At 43.2% G+C, this 12,610-nt stretch overlaps 2 protein-coding genes across 2 annotated transcripts in view; one reads left to right on the forward strand and one right to left on the reverse strand.

The window, feature by feature from the left end:
- TSC1 (TSC complex subunit 1) overlaps positions 1–3,836 on the forward strand; it is a 53,392-nt gene extending 49,556 nt beyond the window's left edge. The window contains exons 19-21 of the mRNA XM_007944196.2: positions 2,253–2,440; positions 2,530–2,691; positions 3,314–3,836. Of these exons, the coding sequence (XP_007942387.1) occupies positions 2,253–2,440; positions 2,530–2,691; positions 3,314–3,836 (873 nt within the window). The remainder of the gene's footprint in view (positions 1–2,252; positions 2,441–2,529; positions 2,692–3,313) is intronic.
- A 6,673-nt stretch (positions 3,837–10,509) lies between these two features.
- SPACA9 (sperm acrosome associated 9) overlaps positions 10,510–12,610 on the reverse strand; it is a 10,426-nt gene continuing 8,325 nt past the window's right edge. Inside the window, exons 2-3 of the mRNA XM_007944338.2 lie at positions 12,297–12,499; positions 10,510–10,843 (exon numbers count right to left, since the gene is read on the reverse strand). Of these exons, the coding sequence (XP_007942529.2) occupies positions 10,510–10,843; positions 12,297–12,499 (537 nt within the window). The remainder of the gene's footprint in view (positions 10,844–12,296; positions 12,500–12,610) is intronic.

Raw genomic sequence — 12,610 nt, forward strand, 5'->3', positions numbered from 1 at the left:
CATTATTTTACTTGATAAGAAGTCCTCTGGCAGGTGAATTCCAGGTTGGCCAAGTCAGCATTGTAGGACCATTGTCAAAGACCCAGTTTCACTCCACTTTTCTGCACTACTTTACTTATCCTGTTGGTTTTGTCCTTAAGCTAGATGGCTTATGTTTGCAAGGTACCTACCACAATTCTAGGCATTACAAGTAGACACAATAATGTCCCTTAGAAAAATAGAGCGATTTTTCCTATGGATCTCCATGAGCAAGGGACCCTTTCCCAGAAATCCTCTCACTGGCCAGGATTGAGTCATGTGCCCATCCCTAACCCAGTTACTGCCTTGAGCCAGTCAGGATTTGTGCCTGGAACTAGTGCTAGTGTTACTCTCGTTTGGTCAAGTGTGTAGGAATGGATATCTGAGTGTCAGATGGGAACAGCTGGTAGAGATTGTTTTACCACCTCTTGAGATTGTTGGGAGAATAAGTGAAAGTACATGAGCTTTCCTAGTTTAGCACCTCACTTGATTATCCAGAAATAACTGTCACTACTTACAACAAAGGTCAGATTTTGGTCATCTAATCCTTGCTTAAGTCTGTAGCTATTTGGCAAAGCTGAGATAGCCATGTTATCTGATCCCATTTCTGAGCTTAAATGTGTACTGTATTCTACCCCTAGGAAGCATTGTCATCTTCAAGGCAGGAAGTACCTTTATATAAGTTCATCTCCTTGTCGTTGTTGTTTATTATCTTCATTGTTTTTATACTTATTGTTTATATATCTTTTTTACTTAAAAATCATTTCTTTAATTATGGTTACTGTCTGCCCAAATAATTCATTTTACAAGGATTAGCACAAGGCTGGTCCTAAATGAGGTGGAGGTTAAAGATGTCCCAAATGTCCAGCTTATCCAAACTACTGTACCACTCTTGTCATTTTTAACATCAACTGCTACTCTTTCCCGCAGTACTCTCCCTCCTGTTTTAGGGTTCTGTAATTCACTGCAACATTTCACAGAACTTAGGAACCACCAAGGAAATGGCTCATGTGGTTGTGGCAGCTGGCAAGTCCCAAATCCATGGGTCAAGCATCAGTCTGGAGGATTCTCACTTACATGGTTGCAGGGCTTGATGAACCCAAATCGGCAGGTCAAATGAGAGGCTGCTGTCTCATAAGGCTGTGGAAGCTGGTGAATCGGGTCAGGTGATAGGCTGCTGGCTCAAGTCCCAAGAACCAGAGGTCAGATGATGACAAACCAGATGTGGATCCAGAGTGAGAGAGAGAGAACTTTGCCAGAACATTCATAGTATATTGGATATAGACCTTACCCTTAAGGAAATTAAGGGTAGTGACTTGAGTCACACCCTCTAGTAAGTTAGTCACTCAAATACCCAGCTTAATCTTGCCTCATTAACATAACAGACAACTCACTCCAAAACGGAACCCTAATCATAGGCATGGAGGCTAGGATTTATAATACATCACAAAATGTAGGACTCTGTCTAAAAGGGCCATATTAAGTAATTCACTACACTGCACTATCTTTTTTTAAAAAAGCAACAAAAGCACAAATGCTAGTTAGAAAAGTATCCATTTTACCATTTCTGTGCATTTGTGTATATTTGGTTTGCATTTTAGGCTGTTCCAATCTCTGCAGGCAGGCCACCTGCTGGCATAGTTGATAACCTTATCAGGGTACCTATCTACAGGTGCTACTTTGCTTGAGCAAATCTGCTTCTGGTTGTGTTTTCTAGCTTTACTTAGCTAATGTTAGGAGAGGGAGAGAAAAAGAAAATCACCTGCAATTGCTATATTCAAATTATAGCTGTGAATATTGGCATGTTTTCATTTGATGTTTTGTGAACGTATGTATTTGCATAATTGATCACACAGTTTTGTAGGTTTTTTTTCTCTTTTTTTATTACTGATATATATATAATTTAAAAATACAAGATATGCTTTATTTATTTAACTATTTCTCTGATATTAGACTTACAGTATTCCCAGGTTTTTTGCTCTTTAAATGTGCTGTGATGATCATTTTTGTGCCAAAATGTCTATTCATGTTTCAAATTACTTCCTTAGGGCTACATTTCAAGAAAGGGATACTAGGTTAATACTTAGCTACCAGAAATTTTCCAGAAAATTGTACTGGTTTCTATTTCCAATAGCAGTGTACTGAAGTGCCTTCTCACTTATTACAGATTTTTCAAAATGGTTATGTTATCATTCATTTTCTAAAAGCATTAACTCCAAACCCCATTTTTTTAGGAAGTAGAAATGATGAAAGCTGCTTATCGGAAAGAACTAGAAAAAAACAGAAGCCACGTTCTCCAGCAGAATCAGAGGCTCGATACCTCTCAGAAACGGATTTTGGAACTGGAATCTCATCTAGCCAAGAAAGACCACCTTCTTCTGGAACAGAAGAAATACTTAGAGGATGTCAAACTCCAGGCAAGGTAACTTTTATTGGGAAAGGTTTTGGTGGTGAGGTGTGTTCTTCATTAAGTGGAACTTTCTACACTGTGGGGTGATCTTTATCTTGCAGAGAACAGCTGAAAGCCGCAGAGAGCAGGTATGAAACTCAGAAAAGGATTACCCAAGTGTTTGAATTGGAAATCTTAGATTTATATGGCAGGTTGGAAAAAGATGGCCTTCTGAAAAAACTTGAAGAAGAAAAAGCAGAAGCAGCTGAAGCAGCAGAAGAAAGGTAGGAACAAAAAGTTTGTGTCCATGAGCTTGTGATGAAGCTGCCACTGTGTTAGAAGGAATCATAAGTTGGTTTAAAAAAAAAAAAAAAAAGTTGTAGCCCTCAGCACACTCTACTTTAGAGTACCTAGCTTACCTTTTCTTAAAATACCCAGTGAGCTTTCCTTGTTCTTCCTTGGCCCTGAATCACTTGGTATAGTCCCATGAAGCATTCATATTTAAGACTGCCCTTCAGTTTCCCTAGTTGTGACTTATGGGAGCTCTGGGTGGCGTAGTGCCTAATGCATTTGACTGCTAACCAGAAGACTGGCAGTTCAAACCCACCAGCCACTCCTTGGAAGGAAGGTTGGTCAGTCTACTTTCTATAATGATACTGCCTCGGAAACCCAAGGAGGAGTCACTGTGAGTCGAATCCAACTTGACAGCAGTGAGTTTGGTTTGGAGTTTGAGTTGTGACCTGTATTTTTCTGAGTGAGATCTTGTGCTTGATTCCTCTACTGTATAATATGGCGTGGGCTAGCAGACTTCATTGTCAGTGTGAGCCAGTGTCAGTGTAACTGCATGCTGGCCAAATATGGACGCTGTAATCACCAATGCATTTTTCCCCCCTGGATTTCTTACAGGCTTGACTATTGTAATGATGGCTGTTCAAATTCAGTAGTAGGACATAATGAAGAGACATGTGGTCACAATGGTGAGACCAAGATCCCCAAACCTGGCAGCACCCGGGCCAGTAGTGGAAGCAGAGGAGGCGGAGGAAGCAGCAGCAGCAGCAGTGAGATTTCTACCCCAGAGAAACCCCCAAATCAGAGGGCAAGCCCATTCAGCATTCGATGGGAAACTACCATGGGTGAGCCCTCTACCAGCATCCCCATGACTGTTGGTTCACTTCCCAGTTCAAAAAGCTTCCTGGGCATGAAGGCTCGAGAATTATTTCGTAATAAGAGCGAGAGCCAGTGTGATGAGGACTGCATGACCATCAGTAGCCTTTCTGACACTCTAAAGACGGAACTGGGCAAAGACCCAGGTGTGGAAGCCAAGACTCCCCTGAATCTAGATGGCCTGCAGCCATCTCCCCCAAACCCGGACAGTGTTGGACAGCTTCATATCATGGACTATAATGAGACTCATCATGAACACAGCTAAGGATGGTGGTCGATCAGTGTTAACTTTTGTATGTTGGCATAGAACAGGAGGTGTGAATGAATGCACGTTTCAAAGCTTTCCTATTTCCAGGGTCTGAATGGCTAGCTCATGCAGTGGAAATGGTATGGGAGTCCTTTTGACAATTGACTGAGTGCAGAATGTTTTTTGGATCTGGCATTGAAATGCCTTTTAACCTTTCCCTTGGCCCACCCCCAGATCTCTCTTTTATACCTAGCAGTGTACTAATTCAAGGGCCAATTTGTGTTCCTCAGTAGCTTTAATTTCTTCTTTTTCCCCAAATGGTTGCGTCCTTTGAACCTGTGCAATATGAGGCCAAATTTAATCTTTGAATCTAACACACCACTTTGTTTTCCTGAAGCTCAGATAGCTCTCAGTTAGACCAGGTAGTTGGTGGCATTGCAGGTAAGTCTGATTTAGTTTCTTTCTCAGAGATAGTCTGCAAAGCTGATGGTCTTCTCATGAAAGCTTTAATAGTGCTTTTTGGTTCTGAAGTTCAGCATCTAAAGCAGCGAATCTAGAAAAACAATGGTTTATTCACCCTTACATTCTTTTGGCAGTCCTGATAAGCTTCCTAGAAAGCTCTGTGTGGACAGATGTCTGCTGTTTCACAAATCTAGAGCTGGCACTATGGAGACCATATTTACTTACCATTTGGGAAAGCTCTGCTCCCCTTCCCCACTACCTCTTATTTATTTGGTATTTGCTTGAAAGCTGGTACTATTCTGACCATAGGCTGGCAGTGTAGGTGGGTGAAACCTGTTCTCTGCAGGAGGGAAAGAGTAGTAACTTAAAGGTTACCCAAGAAGCATTTGTGCAAGAATGACTGCATCTCCAAGCAGGTCTTGTGCTAGCTGAGCCATTTGGCTAAATGCCCCCGTTTCCCTCCCTTTGTGTTCATACTCGCCTTTTGTTTACATCAGCTTCTTTGCTAACACTGCAGCAGAAAGGCTCAGAGTTCCAAAGAGTTTCCTTCATGTTTTATGTGACCATTGTTTCTCAGGCTGTAATAGTTGCCTCATTATATTAGGCCCAACGCCACCAAAAAGGTAACAGCTTTTTCACGCCAATTCTAACGTTCAGGAGCCTACTCCAGGGAGCTTATTGCTGTTAAACTCCCACATGTTAGTAATGACAGAGCATTTTATAAAGGGAAGTCTGGGAGAATGCTGACAAAGGTACTGCTGTGTGCCCACTGGGGTTGGGGCGCCCACACATGTTCAGGGGAGGGGACACCAGTTAGAACACTGACGGCAGAAAGCCCAACTCCAGCAGATGCTCCTGAAAGAAATGCTAGAAGCCTAAGAATTGCTGCCTGGTATTCCAACTAAGGCAAGGAAAGACTTGGTAGAAAAGAGCTAGTGAACTGGGTCAAAGACAAATTTTAATGGTACGAAATCTTACTGCACATGGAAGCTTCCAGCATGTGAGGGTAAAAGTCTTTTTTTTTTTTTTTTAGTGTGGCAATAAATATTCTAGCATTCGTAACTAAAAGGACCTAGACAACTAGGGATTCCATTATTACCATGCCTATACTGGCAGACCTTCTTGGGATGGATTTTTGGGTGTTAACTGATTCCCAGCCTAAAGGAGAGCGTGTACCTGGCTTCTCTCAGCCCAGTTCAGGGCCAGGAACTGCCACTAGATGGCCCAATGCCACACATTTAATTCAACTTTGTCCAAAGGAAAGCTTAAAATTCAATGTGTAGTTTTCTAGTTCAGTTTTAGGAAAGAAAAACACGAACAAATTCAGAAATAAAAAATGTCATAGGATAACTATTGGAACTGATTTTAAATGCCTTCTTTCTCGCCAAGCCCAAGAGACATGTGCTATAGAACAAAGACATTAGGCACTAAGTCACATCTTTCCTTTGACTAACTGGCAAAGGGAAGGAGGCCAATGTAAGAAAGGAAAAACAGAGTTTTTGAAGTGGGCAGACTGTACAGATATAGGGAAGAGAGGAGGCAGCACAGGAAGATGGAATGGGGCTCGTCTGGAAGCCCATTGGGCAGGGCTCTGTTCAGAGACCTCAGCATGTCCCTTCAGCCTAGGCGTCTGTCTGCTCGGCTTCATGACCTAAAGTTATCTCCATCTTAAGTTCCGTTGAGTTTTATGAATTCATGGGTTTTACTCAACTGAGGTTGGGGGATTTTGACCTGGAGTCATGTTGAAGGTAGTCCACCTAAAAATCTGGGCTTTTATGTGGTGAAGGACTCCAGAGTCAATAATAAGGTTTTGTCTTTAAAGTGATAAACCTGCCAAGAATCAGTGGATCACTTGATGATGCTACAGTGAGTATTGTTTAGGATGGAAAGGTGATGTTAGAGAAACTTCCAAGAGACAGTTCAGGCCTGGGAACAGACAGGGCAGAGATTTTAGAACAGTTAATGCAGAGCCTGTCTCAAATCTGATTAAGCAGCATGGCTGTTCATACATACTGGGATTGGATAGCCTCCACCAAAAAAAATCACCAAGAGCAAGTTTAACCATCTTATTAGACCTGTTTGGCCAATGTGCATAACCAACTCTGATTCCCACCTAACACTAACCAGGGTCAGCACAGATCCTGAGAAGATGGGAGTCTGCTGTTTGCACAGCATGAAATTCATTGAAAAAGGAACACTACAATATTATTTGGGGATTGGGGGTGGGAAGCAAGGGGAAATAGGAACATGATAGTGATAGCATGGTCTCTGTAGAGAAAATGAGTTCTGATTCTGTGACCAGTAAATGAGCACATGGATCCCTATCAGATATAACTTTTATGGATTATTAAAAAACCTCAGACAAAGTTCTGTCATGGAGACTATAAAAAATGTTAATAATGAGATTAGAAGAGCTATCTGGTCATGAATAAGAAAACTGACTTAAAACCAAAGGTAGGAGATAAAGTTATTTTTTGGATCAAGAGGTTTTAAAAGAAAAATGCTAGAAACTAGTCTTATTAAAGCAAGTGGGTATACAGTGACCTCTGTAAGTATGTTGACAACAATTTTTTAGGAGAGAAAACTGCCTAACCTTTGGGAAGAAGCTGCAGAAGGTTCTTACTAGGATCTATGCGTGGGAAGAGAAACAATAAGCTGCTTTGTGAGCCACAGTATATGTGATGTGTTTAGGGGGAAATAGTCCAAACTGTTCTTAAAAGGTAAGCTGTTAAGAGTCCAAAAGGCTCTGGAAATCACTTACAACTTGAAAAAAATTAAGTCTACCATGTCACTGTGGCCAAAGAGGCCAGCACATCACTGTGCATAGAAAACAACCCCCCAGACTCTGGGCCACCCCATTTTGCAACACCATGTGTAGTTTTTGTCAAGAAAGACAGAACTAGCAATTGTTCATGGAAGGATGAATAAAATGATCATGGGGATGAAAGGATCTCTGTGAGGTACGACACAGAGGTTCAGACTATTAGTGAAAATTGGCTGTGTGGTTCTGTGTAGAGATTGTAACTGAAATGTGCTATGATTAGCCAATATGAATTTTCACCAAATATTAAAAGCATCATATTGAAACCAGAAAGAAATAACTGAAGAACAGATGAAAGTGCTATGTGAAAGCATACAGATTTTCTAACTGAAAGCACTAAGAGGTAGTACAGGCTGACAATGTGAATAGGTTTAAGAAGGGTTAGAGCGAAGGCTCAGTCCAAGAACTGACATAGAGGTGGGGTGCATCCCACATTCTGGGGTTCCTCTCAGAGAGGCCAGCCCTCTCTTCATACAGTGGTCCTGGGGAGAAGCCTGAGCCCACCCAGGAGGATATGTCTCACTGGAAGGAGAAAGCTGTTCTTTGTGGAATAATCCAAGACAGCACACCTTAATTTGGCTGTATTTTTTACTCTTTGGGATACATGCTTTAAAATAGACCTGCAGTGAGTATTGAGAAATGTATGCAGTCTGAAGATGTTTGTGTATCTGTTTACATCCAGAATTCACATGCTGCCTCCCCCACTGCCACCACCACTGTAAAGTAATTGATTGCACTTGACTAAGCTTATCTCTATAGGTAAAAGAGCAGGCTTAGGTGGGGGACTGGCCCCTAAGCTGCTGCTGTGACCCACATCCCAAAGTGGTTCATTTCCCTGTCCACTGACTCACTGATGTGCTGGGGGTGGGGGTGTTTCCATCTTTTCCACACTGACCTGCAGTCTGTATATGCTAACCTGAAAGAACAGCGGCTGTAGCGACAAGGGAAACCTGACTAGGATAGTTGAGCACCCAATGCCCATGATTGCTTTTGGCCTTGTAACAAATTAATGAAGGCAGAGGAGCTTTCTTCCGCACTCCCCAGTGGACCATAGCAGAATGCACTATGCGACAAACTCATCCATCCTCTGGGATAAACAGACTGGTTTAACCATTGGAGTAGATAGTTTAGAGGAGACACCTGAGACTTTTGACAACCCATAGACCAACCCCTCCCTCCCTTTCCCTTATCTGATGCAGTGTTTGGACAGGAGGGTAGGTGTTGCTCCATGTAGCAAATGCTTTGGCTTATCAAAGAGGCAGCCAGGCATTTTGGACTAGGAAGAATCAGTGATCACTTTGCAGAAGACGTTTATGGACCACAAATATATTACGGAGGAACAGATTTTGCTGAGACTTAATCTAGTTTTATAACTCAATCATGGATCAACCATATGTAGCTAACTTGCAGTTTAAAGGGATCCCATCAGTGAAAAAAGACAGTTTTTTAAAAAAACTGACTGCTTTTAGTTAAAATGAAGAAAATCATCTCTTGTCAAAAGGTTTAAAGTTTCCCACTTGATCTTAAAAGCATGTCAAACAATCCACATCAGATGCCATAAATATGAACTGCAAGGGAAAATGATACAATCTAAGTGAATGGGAATTGGAATCAAAAAGGTTTGCTGCCCTTCTTAGAATGTTCTAAAATGTCAAGGCAGTTGCTTGTGTTTAACTGTGAACAAATAAAAATTTATTGTTTTGCACTATTCTGCTGTGTTTCATAAAATGACTCATGCCTTTGGGGGTTTATAGGCAAAAGTAGGGGACTAGTCCAAAGATGTAAAACCTCAAGGCTGTAGATTGGTGAACTTGGGTGGTGGATTCTGGCTTTAGTCTCTCCAAGACCTCAAGGCCTTTTTCTGCCAAATCATCTAGTGAACAGCCACAGCCTTTCTTTACATTCATCAAATTCATATCCCCTTCCCCAAATGGTAGCATATTGGTGTGGGAGGAAGTGACTTGAGTCCTCTCTACAGAGGAACCCTCAAAACCTGGCAGCCTGTTTGGGTTTTGACCACCATCAGGGTTTGTCACGGTGGTTTTAATAGGGCCCTTTTGGTGGAACCCCACTGACATTTAAGTTACCAAAACTTTATTAATCCTGAGCATTGCCAGTTGCATTTTGTGAGTATGCCAAGGGAAAAAAGTGCAGCTACTAGATACCACCTTATATATACCCCGTGCAAGTATTTGGAAGGAAGGAGGAAGCTACAAGCAAGTTTTAGGTCCACCCTAGCCTTAAGATTGGCTCAGGGAAGTACTGGGAAAGGACCAGTGATAAAGCATTCTGTTTGCAAATTGATTTTCGGTTGGTTGCCTCTGCCTGGTTGTCTCGAAATCAGTACTGCTGTGCCATTTTAATGGCAACGCAGTTCCTCCCAAACCATTGAGACAAAGAGCCCAAGGTGGCAGTGTTTAATCTGGAGAATTCAGATGTCTGTTGTTATACAAGGAGTTACTTGCTGCCTTAGAGGAAATGTTTAAATGCTGGCCTATGGATCTTTGGCACAAATTTCTTGGGAGCAAACTCTTTTTGGAGATGGGTATATAGCTGTAAATTTTTGAAGGATAAATCCCAGGAAATCAAGCTAGGCAGAGAGGTGGTAGAACACTTTTATTCTTGACTGTCTCCCCCCCGAGGAAGCAAGAATACAGAAGCTAAGTCGTCCCCTGTGAAGGGAAAAACCAACAGTCAGACAAGCTCTGCAGCTAGTGACACATTTTACAATGTTTGGGCTTCGATTACGTTGTCATAACCAGGTAATTATCCTCATACAAGAGCCACTGACTCAGAATTATCCTGACTTCTATCATACATCTTCCTTTCCCAAGTAAGAAAGAGGGAAAGGTGGGTTCATACCTTTTGTGATTTTGGTCCAGAGACCGAAACACACTTAGTTCAACATGCTGATCCTTACAACAATAGCCCTGTGAGCTGGGAGGACCCCCATTTTGCCGAGAGGCTGTGTGTTGCCAAAGTGGTGGGATGGTAGAACATAGAAGCTGTGTAGTTTCCTCCGGCTGACCGCTAAGCTGGACAGCTGAAACCCACAGAGGCCTAGCAAAGGGCTGGTGGCAGCTCAGAGAGGACCTGGGCAGGGCAGTTGCCTGCCCTCCCTCTCCGCCAGCCTTCCTGGAACACGCTCTACCAACAACACACTGTTTGGCAACTTGTCTTAAGTGAGGATCCTTTTCCATCAGCACAGAGCCTGACACTGAGGTGAGGAAAAGTTAAAAGCAAGTTAAAGCAAGAGAGGGTGAGAGATTCTCAATAATGTATTTGCCAGTCCCTTTTGGGGTTAATATGTGGCAGGGACTGTAGTACCAGTGAAAATGGATCGACCAGTGGAAACCAAATTAGATAACAAAGCAGCCCCACCATACCCAATAGGTCACTGGCTTTGATTTACAGTTTCCCACCAGGTGGTCTCCAAGGAGGTTTTAAATATCCTTTGTCTTTCGCTTTAGATTTGAGGCTGGCTTTTGGAAGTTCCCTACGTTTGTTTGTTTTTAACTGGGTCTGGGTATCAGTGGTTTGGTGAGGACAGGTGGCTCCCACGGTGCTTTTGGTGCATGCCTGGGGGTCACTCACTTGCTGCAGCACTTTGCGGGGTAACTTCTCCGAGTGGGCAATCCATTCTTTCATTAAGTCTAAGACTACGGGGATAAGACTAACCACGCCTCCGTAGTGGTTCCTGGCCTCGTCACAGCTGAGGTGGTTCACCACGTCATGAGGGTATCTGTAGCACATCAAGAGAGGACCAGGTGAGCCTGCGACTCCAGGGGCTCGCCTTGAAGTATAAAGGAACTTACAGACCTCAGGCAGGGGCTTCCTTCTGGTCGTGACTGCACATCAGAATCATCCTGGAAGGTTTTAAAACTCTGCACACCATGCTGAGGGTCTCTGTTCCCAAGGATTTTAGTGCACTAGGTTCAGGGGCCAAGAACCCAGGTAATTCTGGTGTGAAAGGCAGAGGTTGAGAACCACTGACCTGGGGTTTTTAGAAACCTGGATTAGGAGCTGTTGAGACCTGCTGTAACCCTTTCTAAATGTGAGTTTTAGTCCTTTTGACACTTCTAACCCTGACATCTAAAGAACTTCCTTGAGAATTGGTATATTGTGCTGTGGGTTTCATAGGTGTCAGAATTAGGGAACCCACATTGGTGGTGCTGATGCCCCTGGGACACAGGCTCCAGAGGTGCTGGGGGCATATTCTGCATGCAGTCCTCCCTTTGGACAGAGCATCTAGCTGGTGGTCTTTCCATGATGCCCAGGAAGCCCGATCCTGGTCAGTCCATTCCCAACGATCACCAGCAAACTGCATGATGCCTGGCACACAGGTGCTTGGGAAAAAGTGGGATGGCAATTTCCTGTGGATAATGAAAGCTCAAGCCAACGTAAGGACATTGAAAAAAAAAAAAAAAAGCAATTATGAGCACTTTGGATAGGTGGGCAGGATATGGGGGCTTCATCTCCCAGATGTTTTGGGAAGATGGGTCTATAAGGAGAAGGTCAGCAGGCTCACTTGTTGGCAAGTTGTTCCCTATGCACTGTATACAATGGTTCTAGACTTGGGGCTCACACGTTTAAAATACTAACACAAAAAAAGCAGGTAACTGCCTTAGGTATGCCAGCTTTTCATTTTGCCAAAAGGGTGCATTATCAAAAGTCTGCGTAACTTGTGTGGAAGTTACTTCCTTAAAGAAAAGTCATTTTAACACTAAAGAGGAAGGACAGACAGAATCTGGTCAACCTTCATGGACACTTATCTTTTTCTTTCTCACTTCTTTGCCCATTAGTGAAGCTCTTTGTGGGTTTCTGGAGACAACTGTTCTAGAACCCCTTTTCCCTTTGCCTGGTGCTGACTCCACCTAGAGGGTATGTGTCCTATGGTATTGGTGGCCTCAGAATCCTTCATTTTAAGTAAAATGGTTTGTTGAGCCAGAGTCATTGCAATAAATTAAAGGGAGTAGAATTTTCCATGTAGAAAAGATTGGACCATTAGCCACCTGATCCCTGGCAACAAAAGGAGAGGCTAAGCTGTCATCTGAACCCCTAAAAGTGTACCCCTTCCTCCAGGATCCCTGTCTCTCCTACCTGCACACTCCCTTCTTTTCCCCTCCACAGCCCCCCCCCCCCACTTCCTCCACCCCATACACACCCTGAGGCCTCAACAACAGATCAGAACTTACTTGGCTCTGAGGCTGCTTAAGTCATTGCTTTGGCTAACAAGGGTTTTGCATTTCTCTAGGAGGCTGTTGGTGACTGGGGTGCCAGAGTGCAGGGCTTCAAAGCGTTGGCAGAGTTTGTTCAGCTCCGTACAGATGTCCAGGAACATGAGCAGAATGCGCCGGTCCGTGGTGTTGTTGCAGTAGTGTTCCATGTAGCTCTGCACCTGCAGAGGCCACATGACATGAGCTGAGGCAGCACCAACAGGGTCTCTGTTCATTTATGGGCAAATATCCAGGAGCGCCCCCATCTCCCTTCTTTTTATTTTATTTTATTT

Source organism: Orycteropus afer, unplaced genomic scaffold, assembly GCF_000298275.1.
Source record: "Orycteropus afer afer isolate SDZICR_OR568_19922 unplaced genomic scaffold, OryAfe1.0 scaffold00123, whole genome shotgun sequence".
NCBI classification, from domain to species: domain Eukaryota; kingdom Metazoa; phylum Chordata; class Mammalia; order Tubulidentata; family Orycteropodidae; genus Orycteropus; species Orycteropus afer.